Genomic DNA, 19598 nt, shown 5'->3' with positions numbered 1-19598 from the left:
TCATGGTCAAACTTGAGAAGCTGAACTGAAGACTTCAAGACTTGAACACTTGCCTTCCTTGCGCCTCAGAACTTGGCCTGTGCTCGCGCTTTCACAGCATCACAGACAGTCAAAAATGATATAACTTTTTTAAAAAAGGAACGTTTTTTCACTCCGGGGTTAACATTTTTTTTAGAGGAACCCACAACAAGAAGGCAAAAGATCCGCGGGTTGCAGTGAGAGGTGCTCTTACATCAGCTTGTGACCGGGTACTGCATTCTTCTTTGCTGTAACAAATATTCCCTCGGGCATTTTTTCCAAAAAAGTCTGGTCTTATCACAGTAAAAAAAATTGTGCTGAAGCAGAAACCCCCCTACGCCGATAAAATCCTTGAAGCTGTACCTTGGTCTGAGCAGCCGCGCCAACGATCTGAGAGAAGAATCCTCTTTTTCAATGTCAATCAATCAATCAATGTTTATTTATATAGCCCCAAATCACAAATGTCTCAAAGGACTGCACAAATCATTACGACTACAACATCCTCGGAAGAACCCACAAGAGGGCAAGGAAAACTCACACCAAGTGGGCAGGGAGAATTCACACCCAGTGGGACGCCAGTGACAATGCTGAAACCTTGGAGCGGACCTCAGATGTGGGCAAACCCCCCCCCCCCCCCTCCTCTAGGGGACCGAAAGCAATGGATGTCGAGCGGGTCTAACATGATACTGTGAAAGTTCAATCCATAGTGGCTCCCAACACAGCCGCGAGAGTTGAGTTCCAGCGGATCCAAGACAGCAGCGAGAGTCCCGTCCACAGGAAACCATCTCAAGCGGAGGCGGATCAGCAGCGTAGAGATGTCCCGAACCGATACAGGCGAGCGGTCCATCCTGGGTCTCGACTCTGGACAGCCAGTACTTCATCCATGGTCATCGGACCGGACCCCCTCCACAAGGGAGCGGGGGACATAGGGGAAAAAAGAAAAGAAGCGGCAGATCAACTGGTCTAAAAAGGAGGTCTATTTAAAGGCTAGAGTATACAGATGAGATTTAAGGTGAGACTTAAATGCTTTAAACTATTCCAAACACCCACGGCTCGTCTTGAACTGTTCTTCCGTGCTGGTTCCGGCATTTTCACTTGTGGACATCAAGTCGCCATGTAAATGGAAAGCCTTCTCTCAAATGATAGCCTCTGCAATGCTATCGCTAGCTAGCTGCTTCTCATTTCTCCTCAATAACAAAAGCTTTTCCACTCTGTCTTGCACTTTCTTTCCATCCTGGCGATGATCTTTTACCACTTTGGCAAAGTCAGCAACCATGCAAACCTTCTTTTTTGACAATGTTTACAATTTTGGACTTGTCCAGGCCGGGGATTTTTCCGTCTATAGTCTGAAATCTGTCTTTTTTATCTCTATAAAATTCTAAAAACATATTTTCATTTTTTCTTCGTTTTTTCCGATCTACAATGTGTGTCAAAATCTTGATCCTTCTCTTTGCCATACCTGTCAACAACTACGTTTTTTCCGCAATGAGTACATTTTTTGATAATCCAGTGGTAAAAACTACGGTTTTCTATTTGATTAACTTAAAAATCGAAGCTATGGAGCGAAGCAACTCCACGGGCAGGGGATAAAATATACAGGTAATATCAATGATGATTGGTTGGCTGATTTACCAAGATGAGTCACAATGGGTTAAGATTAAGGCAAAACATTACAGACAGGCCAATCAGAGGCGAGATAGGACGGGTCATCGAACCAGGAAGGTAAAACACAACAGACGCAAACATCCCAAATGACGACGAGAGAGTCAGAAAGGAGAAGAAGGAATATTCAAGCCGGCAATTCATATGTTAAAGAAAACTATCTGTGTTGGCTATGCGATGAGTTGGCGACTGAAGATAGGCTCCAGCACCCCCCCGTGACCCCGAGAGGGACAAGTAGTAGAAAATGGATGGATGGATGGACGGAAAAACTAGAGGAAGATGGCAGACCCTCAGCTTACTTTGTCTTTTTTCATCTATCCATCCATCTTCTTCTGCTTATCCGAGGTCGGGTCGCGGGGGAAGCAGCCTAAGCATGGAAGCCCAGACTTTCCTTTTCCCAGCCACTTCATCCAGCTCCTCCCGGGGGATCCCGAGGCCTTCTCAGGCCAGCCGGGAGACATAGTCTTCCCAACGTGTCCTGGGTCTTCGTGGTGGCCTCCAACCGGTTGGACGTGCCCTAAACACCACCCTAGGGAGGCGTTCGGGTGGCATGCCCGAACCACCTCATCTGGCTCCTCTCAATGTGGAGGAGCAGCGGCTTTATTTTGAGCTCTTCCCGGATGGCAGAGCTTCTCACCCTATCTCTAAGGGAGAGCCCCGCCACCCGGCGTAGGAAACTCATTTCGTCCGCTTGTACCCGTGGTCTTGTCCTTTCGGTCATAACCCAAAGCTCATGACCATAGGTGAGGATGGGAACGTAAATCGACTGGTAAATTGAGAGCTTTGCCTTCCGGTTCAGCTCCTTCTTCACAACGGATCGATACAGCGTCCGCATTACTGAAGACGCCGCACTGATCTGTCTGTCGATCTCACGATCCGCTCTTCCCTCACTCGTGAACAAGACTCTGAGGTACTTGAACTCCTCCACTTGGGGCAGGGTCTCCTCCCCAACCCGGAGATGGCACTCAACCCTTTTCCGAGCGACAACCATGGACTCGGACTTAGAGGTGCTGATTCTCATCCCGGTCGCTTCACACTCGACTGTGAACCGATGCAGTGAGAGCTGAAGATCTGGCCAGATGAAGCCATCAGGACCACATCATCTGCAAAAAGCAGATACCTAATCCTGCAGCCACCAAACCAGATCCCCTCAACGCCTTGACTGCGCCTAGAGATTTTGTCCATACAAGTTATGAACAGAGTTGGTGACTTTTTTATTAAGTTCAAATCACATGCCTGCAATGGTTGCAAATTTAGACTACTTTCTTCCATATTCGTGAGCCAGTCCGTACTCTTCACAATCTGTAAACAGGATGCCTTTTTAAGATGGCAGCCCCAATAGAGCTTTCAGCAGCACACTAAAAGAATACATAAATAAAAAAATCAATGAAGCGGTCCTACACAGAGACATGGGTCGCACACCGAGGCCTATTAGGCTCGATCTGAACGTTCGCAGAAGGCTTAACTCTTTATCAGCAGCGGTCATTAATGCGTAGACGTTGACTTCATTTAATCCGCGCTGCTGCATGCAGGAGACGCTCGGCGGTCTCCAGAAGGAGATGTCAAGCAAAGAGGAGGTCATCGCTGCGCTGGAGGAGAAGATCCTGAAGACTGAGGTGCTCAGCGAGAAGCAGCAGGAGGACCTGCGTGCACAGGCGGCCTCATGTGACCACCTCAGAGGGCAGCTCAGCGAGCAGCAGCACACTGCAGAGCATCTGAAGACCCAACTGCAGCAAGCTGAAGAAGAAGGAAGCAGGCTTAACGCAGAACTTGCGTCTTTGAGGGAAAGGGCTGCCAGCGTAGAGGAGGAGACGCCGCCCACGTCCTCAGATGCGGAGGTCCAGGCGGACGCGTCGACACATGCCGAGCTGGAGAAGAAGCTGCAGGACCAGGAGGCGCAGATAAAGGCTCTACAGAAGAACCTGCAGGATGTACAGCAGCGCCGGGAGGAGGCCGACAGCCATGCGGTCCAAGAGACGCGGCGCTTGGAGGTGGAGCGCCGCAGGGAGCTGTTGGCGGTGGCCCACGAAGCGATCGCCCTCAAGGACGCCGAGCTGGAGAAGAGAGCTCAGGAGATCAGCAGGTAACCACCACTTCCTCCCTTCTCTCCGTACTTGTGTAGCATCCCCCGCAGCGCTCTGCTCCTCTTCCCAGCCTGAAGGAAAGTTCCAAGCAGGACTCTGAGAAAGTCAGGATTCTGACCCTGGACCTTGAGAGGAAAGAAGAGGACGCCGGTGACCTCCGAGAGAAGCTGGCGGATTACAAGAAGCAGATCCAGCAGGTTCACAACGAGGTGCGGTCTCAAATGTACTTCTGTTCAAAAGGACTGGCTGGTCATAATGACGTGATGATGTCCCGCAGATCTCCACCATGAAAGAGGAGGAGAAGCTTTTAAGACAGAAGCTGTCTGATGTGGAGAAAGTGAAGAAGCAGCTTCAGTCAGACGTGGCCAACAGAGACAGAACCATCCAACAAATGAAATTGGTCTGTTTGTTTTTGGCGTGCACATGAGTCTGGTTGTCTAACACAGCTGTCCTGCAGGAGCTGCCGGTGCAGGCCAAGGGCGACGAGACCCAGCAGATGTACCACAAAGCTTGTCAAGGTAAACGGGCAGCGTCCCAAGTCCTAACCTGCTGACCCATCCCAGCCCTCAAGGCCATAAATTATCCTGTGAGCAGAGCTGGAGGAAAAGCAGCGTGCGATGGAGGACATGCGCTCGGCACTCATGGAGCAGGAGGAGACGCAGCAGCAGATGGAGCAGGTCCTGGAGGAGAAGGCCGGCCTCGTCCAGGAGCTCACCAGCGGTAATGCAAGCACACACCGGGAAGGTGAGGACTGCAAAAAATGTCATAATGCTCTTCTTTCAGAACTTGACAAGGTCAAGGGGCTGTTGAGGAAGCAAAATGGCGGAAAGGATTCCACCCCTCACGCTGACGGCCTGTCACATGACTTGGAGCTAGCCAAACAGAAAGCTGCTCGGGCTGAGGAAAACCTCAAGGTAAGTCAAAGTTCATGAAAGTGTGTGCTAATACAAGCTGTCAGGCATGTTGTCCCAACTTCCCACCCAAATGCACATGAGCAACGTAGCACCTCTCCCTTCTGTAGTAACACAATTCATCCTAGAAACACACGATACGAAGACTCAAAACCATTCAAAAGTCACCAGCAAGTACATTTGTATGTCATTTAATTGATGCGATTGCTCCTCTTACAAGTAATTGACAGCTCCCAGGTCTCAAAATATTCCACGAAATCAAAGAGTGCATTAAAACATCAGCATACAAGTAAAAGGGTCGTAACTAGGGTTGTCTTGATATTACAATTTTGTAATATTCAATACCTCAGGGACAAAACAAATGACCACAAAACTTTATAGAAATATTTTCATTATCAAGAAAAAAACAACAACTTAGATTTATATTGTGCTTTTCTTAACACTCAAAGCGCTCACAGAGAAGTGGGACTCAACATTCATTCACACCTGGTGGTGGTAAGCTACATCAGTAGCCACAGCTGCCCTGGGGTAGACTAACAGAAGCGTGGCTGCCAGTTTGCGCCTACGGCCCCTCCGACCACTACCTATCATTCATTCATCATTCATTCACCAGTGTGAGCGGCACCGGGGCCAAAGGGTGAAGTGTCCTGCCCAAGGTTTCTGGCCGGCCGCTCTACCTACTACGTCATTCCGCCCCAAGAAACATTGAAAACTAGAAAAGCAGGGTGGGACAGTACACCTTTGCTAGGCCCCATTTCCCAATAGAAAAGAGTTTTTGAAAACAATCCCTAAATCCAAAACGGTGATGCAGATCATCCCTAAAATCTAATCAGTTGTTGCTTATCCGATTCCTGACATGTCTTTAAATCCGCCCAGAACTTCTTGTTACGTTGCTAACTGACTGACAAATAGGGCTGCAACTAACAATTTTTTTTGATAGTCGATTAGTCAATGACTATCTTAACTAAAAAAAAAAGACAATTGAAGAAATGGAAAAATCCCCAAAAATATATGTCAGTTGTGTTTATAGAACGCCTGGATCGTGTCCAGACACATTCAATCAAAAATGGATTATATGTACAGTAAGTCAAAAAAGATCCATAGTGTGTGCGGTGATTTTAATATTAATCTTCTGAACCCCATGGACAGTACCAAAACAACAGATTTTATAACAGGATTGTACAGCAATAATTCATTTCCCCTTATCACAAAACCAACCAGAATAATAGTAGACTCTGCCACACTGTTAGATAATATTTTTTTCACCAATCAACCGGAGAATCAAATAACAGCAGGACTCCTACTCAATGACATAAGTGATCATCTACCTGTATAGAGCATTTTCCACAATTTCTTTGATAAGATAAAAACCAAAAAAGCAGTTCAATGTAGATTTGTTAGACACCAAACACCAGAAACTATGGCAGGATTCAAGTCCGAGTTATGTGCTCAAGACTGGGGGGAGGTTTATACCCTTCACAGACCCGGATGAAGCATATGAAACTTTTCTTAACATTTTCATAAAATTGTATGATAAGCACTGTCCAATTCAGAAACACGACATTAAGGACAGAAATTTATTCAACACGGCAGTAAAAACGACTGATCAAACCAAACAGACGTTATCGTCATGGACCCAATAGGTGCGCAAGCTAGCTTTCCAATCAGCTAAACACTCAATAACTTCACGGTGACATTTTGGTGAATTAACCGAGGAATTTGTGAAACTGAAATAATACAACAAGAATGCCATTTTAAAATAATAATACGAACACAGACACTCGTAAACGTGTTAGCATACTAGCTAATGCTAACAACGCAAGCTTGGTTACATTACGATAGCACTTACAAATATGCATGAACACACTCCTTCACACATCTGACACTTTAGTAACTAAGCATTGTTTTAGTTATATTGTGAAACTTACAAAAACATCGCTTGGAGTGATGACAATGAATATGGGTGTGGTATTGATGCTTTTGCAAATGACTTTCTATCCGAGTACAACATTTTAGTATCCATACCTTTGACAACCTTTGTCGTGGCATGAATGCTCCGTGTGAGAGGGAGGAAACACAAGGCTTCCATGTAATGTTGGTTAATGTTTGATGCCTGGCCGAAAGGTCAAACTCAACTTATACAGACCTCAAACACACGTGTGTTCCCTGTTCCCTATTGAACATGTGCCTCACTCATTCATTATAAGGTTGACTTTTCAAGGAGAACTGAGCTTTGGAATTATATTCTTTTCTATTCTATTCTAATTTTGCCTATCCTTTATGATCCTACTGAGAGGCTAGAACCCTGTTTTTACATTCTAATTTGAAATAACCGGCTCTTGCTAGGTGAAAAGAAATTGTGATATTATTCATTTTTCATGTTACAAGTATTAGGAACATTTTTGTTATAAGCGCTAACACACACAAGCTACTTTTAGCCACGCCATGATCACAAACAGCATATTGACATATTGAGCTGCTGCATCGCCTCTGAGTTGGTGAAAGTTAATTCTGGAATATAAATCATGCCTCTCACCTGGATAGGTACAGCCCAGTTAGATGCCTGTTTTTTTGTTTGTTTGTTTTTTTTCAAAATGAAGCAATGATGAATCTTTTTTTATAATATTTCAGCTGTTTTTCTTATTATTGCAAAAAGTACGCCATCCGAGTCACAGCCGTTGTGTCCTTGGGCACGAGTATTTGCCCACCTTCTGCCAGTGCCACCCACACTGCTTTTAATGTAACTTAGATAATGTGTTTCACCATGTAAAGTGCTTTCAATCAATAGAGAAAATCATTTTTTGAAATATTATTCACTTTAGAACACTTCACTACAATAAATCACTTGAATTTGTTTTGATGTAAAAAAAAAAAAAAAAAAAAGACCAAGAAAATACTTTTTGGGAAATTGTGGCGCTAGTAATCTTGCCGCGGCGTTGCACAACGATCTTCTACATGTAGGAGAAACCCTGGCCAAAGGTGCATCAGCAAAGTTTTGAGCAAAATTTGTTAGAATAATTATTTCTAAGTTATCACAAAAACTTTGTGTTACATTGAGTGCCCGGCGAGAAGCAAAAACATGTCTTTGAACCTACCAAGAAGAAGGCTTGTAAAAGTCCACTGTGTAGGATGAAAAGCAACATGAAAGTGCTCAGTTTTTTTCATGTATTGTAATCAACAGAAAGATATTGTCGTGACCCAATAACTACAAAGCGAAGAGGAAGCAGGGCCTGACTCCCCTCCAGGCACCGCTTTTTTGAGCTCTTTTACGAACTTCTTTTTCGAACTCTTTTACGACTTCTTTTTTGAACCAACCTTTTCTTTTAAACTCTTTTGTAATCAAATGCGATGGCAGTTTGCGACCCCCTCCTTTTGGAAGCAGTTGTTGCCATATGGTCAGGGAAGGTCCAAATAAAAGAAGGAGGCGTATATCTTTTGGCAGAGCGTGATGACACTGTTGTACAAGGGTAAAAATGTACACGTTTCTCCTCACTGAGCCAAATTGAATTCTGTCTCTGTTTGATTCTTTGCTTCTTGTCTTGTTAAATAGATATCATCAATTTTGAACCTGACAAAAGGCTCTGAATATTTTTTTAATTTTTAATACATTTGCAAAAAAGTTTAAAAAAATACTTTTCACATAGTGACTTTTGGGTATTGTGTAATTTTTTTATTTATTTTGGAATAAGGTTATGACATAACAATGTGGATGAAGTGAAGCTTGCACTGTACCATTTTAGCATGCTTTCGCTAAGTATAACTGCACTGCAGGCGCACGTGGCGTTGCCCTAGAGAATATAAGGACACGTAGGAACAGTCAAAAAGACTGTTTATTGCAACAAATGGAGGTGCAAGACACAAAAAAAAAAAAAAAAAAAACAGACTGAAATGAAAAATAATTTAAAAGGCAGGCTGGCGCCTCATTAAAACTCGTCACAGCTAATATGCACGGGGTGTTAAGCGAGGAAAATATTCAGGAGTAAGCAACAGGAAGCATGGAGCAAACGTTGAGTCCAAACAATCCAGAGTAGCAATGACAATGGGGTCCAGCAGGAAACACTTGCACAATCCAAGCATTAGCAAACACTGAAGTCGCGCAGGTTAATAGTGCAAAGCATTGGCAAACACTGAAGTCGCGCAGGTTAATAGTGCAAAGCATTAGCAAACACTGAAGTCGCGCAGGTTAATAGTGCAAAGCAAACCTGATGGCTTTGCTCCAAAACAGGAAATGCAAAATACAAAATAAGAGTCTGACAGAAAATAAATAAAGTATGATTTTTCTGAATTCACATTTTCAGTTAATTTGGAGTTGTTAAATAACATACAGTATGTTTAATATATGCACTTCTGTCATGTCAATTATGAAATAGGCATATTTCAAACGTATTTGCAAATAATGAGGATTAATTATTAATTTGACAGCCCAACTTCTAACATCACCTCACTTATCTTCACTCTTTAGATAATACTTGTTCTATGCATTTTAAAACTTTAAATTGTGTGTGTGTTGGCAGGGTTTATTAATCATCTCCGGTTCAGAAGCTTACCTTGTGCTGGAAGAGAGGACTCTGTACAATTTTGCTTGTCGTTATTGAACAAAATATAAAGGTCAGCAGGGTTTTAAACCTGAAAAAAAAACACATGGTCTAACATGTAATAACCCCCGACCCCACCCCAACAAAGAAAAGATCACAAATGTTCTTCTTTTCTGGTTATAATTTAACTTCTGACTTTTTTTTTTTCACATCAGCTGTGGGAGGAGAAACAACTTGCCGAGCGCCACCGGTGGAAGGGCGAGAAACTGGCTCTGATTGGCCAAATCAAAGAGGCGGAGGACAAAAGAAACCAAGAAATGAAGAAGTTTGTCGAGGACAGAGAGCGATACCTGGGCCAGCAGGTCCACTTGGTGAGCGGCTGATTGTCTCATTGACTCGTCATCATCATCTTACCTTTCCCCCTCTGCTTCAGGAGGCCCAGCTGGCTCACAAGGAGCAGACCATGGTCACCTGGAGGGAGGAGAGAGACGCCCTGGTTGCTGCTCTGGAGGTCCAGCTTCACAAGCTGCTGGCCAGCCAGGCCCAAAAAGACAAGTTGATCCAGCAGCTTCAGGAAAGCAGCACAGAGGTGAGCATGATGTAGAGACGTCACCTTTGCCAAGGGGTTGAGTCTTTCAACACCTCTTTTAAATCAACTTCAACAAAGAAAGACATTTGTTGTTTTATTATTCAAATCAGGTGAACAGTTTTTGGGTACAATGTTGGAGTTCATTGTTCTGATGTCAAGCAGATGAACTCCAGTTTGTAAATAGTTCAGGTGCGCACACACACGTTTCATATTTGTATCCTAGTTATTTACACTTCTTTTTTTATACATGTGTAGATTCTAATACAGAGGCACCAATTGGTTCCATGAGGCGGTTTGTAGCTTTTAAAAGACTCCTATTGCAAAACAGGATCGCCCATTTAAATAAATTAAAAGTAATTCAATCGGTGCTTGGCCTCCTAAAAACAGCGACATTTTAACATGTAACAAACTTTTGTATGGTAATTATTGTACATATGTAGTACAAACAACTACAGTAGTAATAATAATGCAAGTATACTTCTACAGTATCTCCTTACAGCTGTTTCTCCGTTAAGCAGTCTTTTTTTTTTTTTAAATTATTGCAGCTTTTTAATATTTTCATGGATAAACGTTTGCCGCTTTTTGTTCTTGTTGCAGCTTTTCAATATTTGCCGCTTGAAGTAGGGACGTACAGATATGTTTTTTTCCGCTTTGAACTGAACTCTCGCGGCTGTGTTGGAGCCACTATGGATTGAACTTTCACAGTATCATGTTAGACCTGCTCGACATCCATTGCTTTCGGTCCCCTACAGGGGGGGGTTACCCACATTTGAGGTCCTCTCCAAGGTTTCTCATAGTCAGCATTGTCACTGGCGTCCCACTGGATGTGAATTCTCCCTGCCCACTGGGTGTGAGTTTTCCTTGCCCTTTTGTGGGTTCTTCCGAGGATGTCGTTGTCGTAATGGTTTGTACAGTCCTTTGAGACATTTGTGATTTAGGGCTATATAAATAAACATTGATTGATTGATTGATTGATTTTTCAGGTCAACGGGCTCATAGTGATGTTTGTAATAGTTGTGACTGGGAAGTGTTTAGTATAATTTGGGTAGAGTCCGCTGCTCCCCTGCTAAACGAATATCTGCTCGACGCTAAAGCATGGACTACATCGCTCTGAATACGCACTGCTGATTGGCTGTTGCATCACTCTGAATACGCACTGCTGATCGGCTTTGTATGTAACCAATCAGATGGTTGTGTGGGCGGGACAATGATGGGTGCTCACTGCTCAGACAGAGGCAGAAAGCAGAGCAGCTTCTGAAGACTTCTGCTTCCAAACTCGTTCGGTACGCCCGCGTGCCGAACCGAAACCCCCGTACAGAAACAGTTCAATACAAATACTTGTACCGTTACACCCCTAATATATATATATATATATATATATATATATATATTTATATATATATATATATATATATATATATATATATATATATATATATATATATATATATATATATATATAAATAAATAAATATGTGTGTGAAATACTTGACATGGTGAATCTAGCGGTAAATATAGAATAGAATGGAATAGAATGTACTTTATTGATCCCTGGGGGAAATTCAGCAACACAGTTAGCGCACAATAAACAATGATAATGATAAATAATATAATATATATAGTATATATTATATATATGTATATATATATAATATATAAAATATGAATTTTATAAATTTACTCCTCCCCTCTTAACACGCCCCCAAGCACATCCGGTTACATTCCTAGCAAGAATGTCAGCTTCTTTATTCAGCACAGACACGCCAGCAGAGGTCAGTGTGGCTCAAAGCTTTTGAGAGAGGCTCTCATCCAGCATCATTGCACCACACATTCATTGTCCTCACACTTCCTTCCACGGAAAACTCATGTCCCCGCTGCTGCCACTCAGAGAAGGCATGTGTGGACATCATCTGGTTCTGCTGAGACACTCGAAAATCCGGTCGGATTCTAGTGTGTGACAGCATTAGCATCCTCATGTGAGAGAACATCATTAGCATACACACGCAGCAAATATTTCCGCCTCATTTTTACTCTTTGGAACATGTCGTGCCCCGCAGGATGTGCATGATGTCCCTCGCTCAGCCGAGTCCAACGTGTCCTCCCCGCACTTTGAATATGTGTGGACTGTAATTCACTGTTCTAAATGAACAACTTCCACTTCCTGTCCGTGGTCTCTATGTGCTGCTCTCGACATGACCTCATGCTAATGCACTTAATTCTTCCAATTAAACGTCGTGTCTTAGGGTGGCGACAGCCTGGCGGCTCCTCTGGTGGAAAGTGAAGGTCGCGGCTCGCAAGATCTGCAGTCCAGCCCTCAGGTCAGCACTAATCAAGCACATTTTCGTGTGAATCATTCACACATAAATAGTCTGCTATTTATTAAATAGAAAATAGAAAAAAATTACCCAGAATTACTATTTAAAATGAATGGGCCAATTTTCAAAGTTGCACAACTCCCACATTTCTCACCTGATTCGAACCGCTCCACGATCCACACACTCCACTGACCCTGGACAATCAAACTGCCATTTTACAAGTTCCAAAAAATTCCAGGAAGTCCCAGAATTCCCAGTTTTCCAAAGCCGTATTTTTGAAAGTTTCCACAGTCAACATTTTTTAACCATTTTTGACCGTTCCACATTCAAAACATTCCTCTTAGTTTGGACAACAAATGCTCCTTTTTTTCGTACCAATACCCAATTTTCCTAAAATTCCAGGAATTCCAAAAAAGCCCTTCTCAATTCAAACTGTCACTACTTATTCCCTTTGGGGTCGCGGGGGGCGCTGGTGCCTATCTCAGCTACAATTGGGTGGAAGGCGGGGTAGACTCTGGACAAGTCGCCACCTCATCGCAGGGACATTTTTCAACCCATTCCAAAAATTCCAACATATCATCCAGGACAATCGTGCTAGTATCAATACTTTCAACGATTCCTGGTTTTCCCGAAATTCCAAAATTTCCAGGAAATTCCCATTCAAATAAATAGTTGCATTCATAGTTCTAAAATGCCCTAATTTCCAAAGCCCTATTTTCACCTCTTCCTGGAAAGTTTCCACAGTCCACATTTTTGACCATCCCACCTTCAAAACATTCCTCTTAATCGGGACAGCAAATGCTACTATTTTCTTTTCGGACCAATTCCTGGTTTTCTTGAAATTCCATTAATTCCGAAATACCCCTTCTCAATTCAAATTGTTACTACGTCAACATTTTTCAACCGATTCCAAAAAAAAATCCAACACCATCCCAATCATATCATCCAGGACAATCGCGCTAGTATCAATACTTTCAACGATTCCTGGTTTTCCCGAAATTCCAAAATTTCCAGGAAATTCCCATTCAAATAAATGGTTGCATTCATAGTTCTACAATGCCCTGTTTTCCAAAGCCCTATTTTCACCTCTTCCCGGAAAGTTTCCACAGTCCACATTTTTAATCATTTTGACCATCCCACCTTCAAAACATTCCTCTTAATCGGGACAGCAAATGTTACTATTTTTTTACTGGACCAATTCCCGGTTTTCCTGAAATTCCAGTAATTCCGAAATACCCCTTCTCAATTCAAATTGATACTAAATCAACATTTTTCAACCAATTCCAAAGAATCCAAAACCAACCCATTTATATAATCCAGGACAATTGTGGGAGTATCAATATTTTCTACAGTTTCTGGTTTTCCTGAAATTCCTAAATTTCCAGGAAATTCGCATTCAAATAAATGGATGCCTTCATAGTTCTACAATGCCCTAAATTCTCAAAATTATGCACCATTTTAAACCCAATTCCAACCTTTCAACCATCGACACGCACTATTATGATAAATCAAATACAAAACATGTCAATCAATCAATGTTTATTTATATAGCCCTAAATCAAAGTTCCCTAAATTCACGGTTTTCCCAAAATGTTCTCACCAGTGACAATGAATGGGCATTTTACAGTCTACTGCGTATCCCACATTTCTCATCCAATTTGGACCATTCCACCATCCACACACTCCACTCACCTTGGACAGTCAAAATACCACTTTCCAAGTAAAAAAAATAATCCAGGAATTCCCTGTTTTCCAAAGCCCTATTTTCACCTATTCATGGAAAGTTTTCACAGTCCACATTTTGTTAACCGTTTTTGACCATCCCACCTTCAAAACATTCCTTTTAATTGGAACAACAAATGCTCCCATTTTTCCTTTGTACCAATTCCCGGTTTTCCTGAAATTCCAGGAATTCCAAAATACCCATTCTCAATTCAAACTGTTACTACGTCAACATTTTTCAACCAATTCCAAAAATTCCAACACCAACCCATTCATATCATTCATTACAATTGTGCTTTTTATCAATATTTTCAAAAAATCCCAGTTTTCCTGAAATTCCCATTCAAATGAATGGACATAGTCATTGTTCTAGAATGCCCTAAATTTGTGCCAATTCCAACCTTTCAACCATCAACCCACACTACATTCCAATGTATCGAACGCAAAACATGGTTTCCCTTTCCCAAAATTCCCTGAATTTCCCTAAATTTTCTCCCCATTCACAATTAATAGGCAATATACAATCAACTGCATACCCCACATTTTTTTTGTCCGATTTGAACCGGTCGACCATCCACACACTCCACTCACCTCAAGCATTTAAGCCAGCATGTTTCCCAATTCTGAAAATTCCTTGACTAGCCAGAATTACTAGGAATTTCCTTTCATTGAAAATGAATGGGCAATATACAAACCTCTCCATATCCCACATTTCTCAAGCAACTCGAACCGTTCACTTACCCTGGACATTCAAGCTTTTCAGTTCCGGCGGTTCGACGGCTTGCGCAAATAAGGCATTCACACGTAACTTTTATCGGAATTGCAAATTCTAGTCTCTCACCTTGTACTTACCACAGTACTCAATGATGTAGTTTTCACTTACCAGATAAATATCAACCTTTTTTATAATGCTGCTCTAAGTGCTTTAATTATTTAGCTTTGACTTGGAATAGTCTCTTCAAGAACGCAACACAAATACGTTTATGTTATGCTGAAAAAGTGACCGAAAACTGCATGTGTCCTTCCTTCCACAGGCGACAGACGGTGAGAAAACTCCTTGTGATGCAACCCTCAACAGGAAGTTGCCAGCGGCGAGGGAGTGCAGAGCGTCAAGCAGCAGTCAGGTGACTTTTGAACTGTCTTTGCGCATCAGATTGATTGTTTTTAAAGCATGTTCAACAACATTTTTGCCCTAAATTGAATACATTTTCAAACATGAAAATGGCTAAATGAAGAAAAAATATTAATACTAGCTACTAAGAGTGTCAAAAAACATCGATTTTCAAATTAATCGCAATTTTTATTTGTAACGATTCTTAAAAGATTTTTAAAAAATCAAAAATCTACTTTTTTATTTTAAATCTGTCCTGTCCAGCCTATCAGACAAATCTTATTGTTGATGTAAATTATCACATTTAATTTAGAAAAGAGAAGTAGAGTGTATTTTTCTTGTTGCCTTTATTTGACTTTATTAATTGTTTGTGTAGAATTATAATTTTTTATATTTTTTATTTTTCTCTTAGGCATAATAGAAATGTACCAGCTGTTTATCTTTTTTATGGAGGAATGTAGTTAATCATAAAACTGGCACCAAATGTTATTAAAAAGGAATTATTTTGAATCGATAATTGGCTGTGAATCGAATCTTTATACCCAAGAATCGAATCATAATTGTGAGGTGCCCAAGGATTCACAGCCCTACCATCTACGGTAGTATTGGTCACTCGGTGAGACCAAAACCATCAGTGCTTTTCAGTATCGTGGCCACTGATTGGCTCAGCCTTGGACAGTATTACCATATTGAATCAAATGAGTGCAAATGTGACTAAAAAGTGTTATTTCAAGTCTAGAGAGCTCTAATAATGTTGAGAAATGTATTTAGACAGTAGTTAACAGGTTTTGTATACTCCCTCGATTAAAATATTCAATTTATAATGAATGATTCCTAGTAAATTTACTACAGTCATGTCCGTAACCAAGTAACAGCAATAAAAAAGGGATTACTGTAGATAGGACTGCGATATACGGTAGACAAAAATATTGCAATTGTATTGTTTCCTGACAGGCGATATCATGTCGTGTGAAATAATGTCATTGTATATTTGCACAATTGGCTGTAGTTTTTTTTTTTTTTTTTAAATATTATACATATTTAAAGACAAATCACTTGATATAGTTTTGCTGTATGTTTACATTGTTGCTGCTTATTTTATTATGACAATGTAGTGCCATCTGTACACCCCTATTTTATGAACATACTGTATATTATTCTGCCCTCCTTGAATGTTGGAATTTAGTTTGGCAGATAAGGAATCAGTCCTTTTTAAAATAGAGATGAAAACACTTCCAACATGAGGTTGGATATTTTCAACAATGAAGTTAGTGTAAACCTGAGCACATTAATATACAGATGGAGTGCATGTATGTGTAGCAATCACGTTGAATTAACAATACAGTTTGGCATTCTTTATAGTCTTTATTTGAAGGGACAATGCACAGAAACATTAAGATCAAAGACAGATATGTTCTGTACCAGATTTATAATCTGTTCTATATTCACCAAACTACAGACATGACTATCGGTACTAACTTTGTACTACGAGGCCAGTCTGCTGCTCTGCATTCTGTGCGGACTAACAACTGAAGCCTGCTGCTTTAAACTCCAAACGTTAACAACCACAGTTGTATTGAAAGCTACACAAAAACGTGAATCCGTCACCAAATGGATGCATTGCTCAGGCCTTCATGACCTTTCACCTCACAGACCTCCTCCAGCAACCCCTCCGTGCTGGACTCCTCCCAGATTTCCACGGAGAACGGCAAGGCCAGCCGCTTCCCGCAGCCCGAGCTGGAGATCTCCTTCAGCCCTCTGCAGCCTAATCGCATGGCACTGCGGCGCCAAGGTCACGACGACACCGTCACCGTCAAAATCACACGCTCGGCCCGCAAGAGGAAGAGCAGCGAGATGGAGAAGGTAGGAAGCGATTCTTGCTGACACGGCGTCCTTGTGGCGATGTTGAATCTTGAATGCGCGACAAGTCAAATCTACGGCGACTTCTACGTCAGCGCTAAGAAGAGTGAGGTGACTGACTGGTGTGCTCGCCTTTAAGAAACAGCAACACAGTGTCAGTGAAGTGTCAATACAGCCAGTGCCTCATTTACCCATGACTGGTAGCTAGCATACAATTGTGTAAATGTTAGTTGCAACAGTCGAGGTACCCCACCCACTCTATGCATCGATCTCAGCACTTAAGTGCTTTTATTTAAAGGGGAATATTATCACCAAACCTATGCAATATATACCTTGATGTTGCAGAAAAAAGACCATGTATTTTTTTTACTGATTTCCGAACTCTAAATGGGGGAATTTTGGCAAATTAAACGCCTTTCTGTTTATCGGTCTTTTAGCGATGACGTCAGAACGTGACGTCACCGAGGTAACACACCCGCCATATTCATTTTCACATTACAAACACCGGGTCTTAGCTCTGTTATATTCCATTTTTTCGACTATTTTTTGGAACCCTGGAGACATCATGCCACGTCGGTGTGTTGTCAGAGGGTGTAACAACACTTACAGGGAGGGATTCAAGTTGCACCACTGGCAAGAAATCTGCCGCCAGACCCCCATTGAATGTACCAAAGTGTCTTCACATTTGACCGGCAATGCTAAGACAGACATGGCACAGAGATGTATGGATAACCTGCAGATGCATTTGCAACGATTAAGTCAACGAAATCACAAAGGTGAGTTTTGTTGATGTTGTTGACTTATGTGCTAATCAGACATATTTGGACACGGCATGACTGCCAGCTAATCGATGTTGACATGCTATTTACGCTAGCTGTATGTACATTTGAAACTAGATACACACATTTAATGCGAAACAAACACTTACCAAACGACGGATTTAAGTTGCTCCAGTGTCACAAGATCCAAAAGTCCTGATCGTTTGGTCTGCACATTTTACCGGCGATGCTAATAAGGCAGCCATGCTATGGGCCACTTCATTAGGTACACCCACGCTATGGCCGAATAGCGTCAATAGCTATTCGCTCAATAGCTTCAATTTCTTCTTCAATTTCGTTTTCGCTATCTGCCTCCATACTCCGACCATCTGTTTCAATACATGCGTAATCTGTTGAATCGCTTAAACCGCTGAAATCCGAGTCTGAATCCGAGCTAATGTCGCTATATCTTGCTGTGGTAACCGCCATGTTGTTTGTATTGGCAGCCCTGTATGACGTCACAGGGAAATGGATAGTGGTTTCGAAGATAGCGAAAATAAGGCACTTTAAAGCTTTATTTAGGGATATTCCGGGACCGGTAAAATAAAAAATAAAAACTTCAAAAAATACAACAAACCACTCGGAACTGATTTTTATTGTTTTTAACCCTTTTGAAATTGTGATAATGTTCCCCTTTAACAGTAGATGTATCTGAACACAGTGAGCCCTCTTCACTCATCCACAATAGAATAGAATCTTTGTCCACCGAGGTGGGAAACTGTCTTTGGCCCACTAACACAGGCACTAAAATACAATGTCATAAATAAAAACACATCCCAGACACAAAGGGAACAGAGGTTATGTAAAAACAGGAATGAAAGTAAAGATAAGTTATGATCTAAAATAGTGTCAGTCAACCATTGTCACGATGGGTGGAGACTAAGAGCGAGTCTCCCAGCTTTACATGCACGGGAAGCACGGACAGAGAGCCTCGCTCCTCGCTAGTGAGAAGTTCCGCAAAGTAGCAAAAACTAAAGAGGAAAAATATGATTTCAAATCCAAATGTCCCGTTTTGGTAATATTTGGGCTCCAAATTGTATCAGCAATGTGAGCCCATTAACACTGATGACCCAAACTAGTTTTTCCAACTGGGATAAAAAATTACTTTAAGATGTTCAACGTTTAAGTTCAATATTTGCGTTCGGAAATGAGTCCCTTTTTATTTATTTGTTTGTTTTGTTTACGATAACAATGTTATTTACATTCTTATTATTAAGATAATAATTATCAATATTATTAATTACCTTCTTATATATTATATATAATATTTTTTATTATTATCAATGTTTATTTTGAGCGAACTGTGGTGCTGAATTTCCCCCAGGGATCAATAAAGTACATTCTATTCTATTCTATAGGTTGTATTCACTTGATGTCTCATCATATTTAATGATGGATCATTAAATATGCGAGACACAAAGTGGTGAGCCAGCGACCATCTGTTGTCAAAGTGTTCTGGGCGGCACTTAGCCTTCCTCAAAGAAAAAATGCCCTTTGCTGGCGTTCTCTTAGGCTGTTGGAACCGTTCAGATCGCGAAAAGGATAATAATTTATTCGGAGTTCCTCGGGAGGTTGTCAAGAAGGGCAAAAGAGTGCAATATTTTATGAAAAAATAATAAAAGTGGCACGATCAAAGGGAGCAGAGTCGAAGAATGGACAAGTTTTCAGTAAGAAATACTTTATTGCTCCTTTAAGTATTATCTTGGTGTCAACAAAATCTAAAAGAGTTAAGTTTTTACCAAAGACAACAATCTTTCAGCACGTACACAATATTGACATCTAAAGTTATATTTTGATAAACAATAACAAATTAATCTTTCAGCACATACACAATGTTGACATCTATAGTTATATTTTGAGAAACAATCAACTTTATATTTCAGCACATACACAATGTTGAAATCTATAGTTACATTTTGATAAACAATCATAAATTAATATTTCAGCACATACACAATGTTGAAATCTATAGT

At 41.3% G+C, this 19598-nt stretch overlaps 2 protein-coding genes across 7 annotated transcripts in view; one reads left to right on the top strand and one right to left on the bottom strand.

Moving 5' to 3' along the window:
* The window catches only part of LOC133559586 (high affinity choline transporter 1-like), a 51360-nt gene extending 41994 nt beyond the window's left edge, over positions 1 to 9366 (bottom strand). Inside the window, exon 1 of the mRNA XM_061911480.1 lies at positions 9223 to 9366. The gene's annotated coding sequence lies outside the window, so the exon portion shown is untranslated. The remainder of the gene's footprint in view (positions 1 to 9222) is intronic.
* The window catches only part of LOC133559585 (kinesin-like protein KIF20B), a 58036-nt gene that overhangs the window by 18135 nt on the left and 20303 nt on the right, over positions 1 to 19598 (top strand). For all 6 annotated transcript variants that reach the window (XM_061911475.1, XM_061911476.1, XM_061911474.1 and 3 more), the window contains exons 18-28: positions 3213 to 3763; positions 3835 to 3973; positions 4042 to 4164; positions 4222 to 4282; positions 4359 to 4484; positions 4548 to 4678; positions 9426 to 9581; positions 9644 to 9799; positions 12043 to 12117; positions 14871 to 14960; positions 16601 to 16810. In XM_061911475.1, coding sequence (XP_061767459.1) covers positions 3213 to 3763; positions 3835 to 3973; positions 4042 to 4164; positions 4222 to 4282; positions 4359 to 4484; positions 4548 to 4678; positions 9426 to 9581; positions 9644 to 9799; positions 12043 to 12117; positions 14871 to 14960; positions 16601 to 16810 — 1818 coding nt within the window. The remainder of the gene's footprint in view (positions 1 to 3212; positions 3764 to 3834; positions 3974 to 4041; positions 4165 to 4221; positions 4283 to 4358; positions 4485 to 4547; positions 4679 to 9425; positions 9582 to 9643; positions 9800 to 12042; positions 12118 to 14870; positions 14961 to 16600; positions 16811 to 19598) is intronic.

The sequence above is a fragment of the Nerophis ophidion genome, linkage group LG09 (assembly GCF_033978795.1).
Source record: "Nerophis ophidion isolate RoL-2023_Sa linkage group LG09, RoL_Noph_v1.0, whole genome shotgun sequence".
NCBI lineage: Eukaryota > Metazoa > Chordata > Actinopteri > Syngnathiformes > Syngnathidae > Nerophis > Nerophis ophidion.
This window is presented reverse-complemented; position numbering and strand designations above follow the sequence as displayed.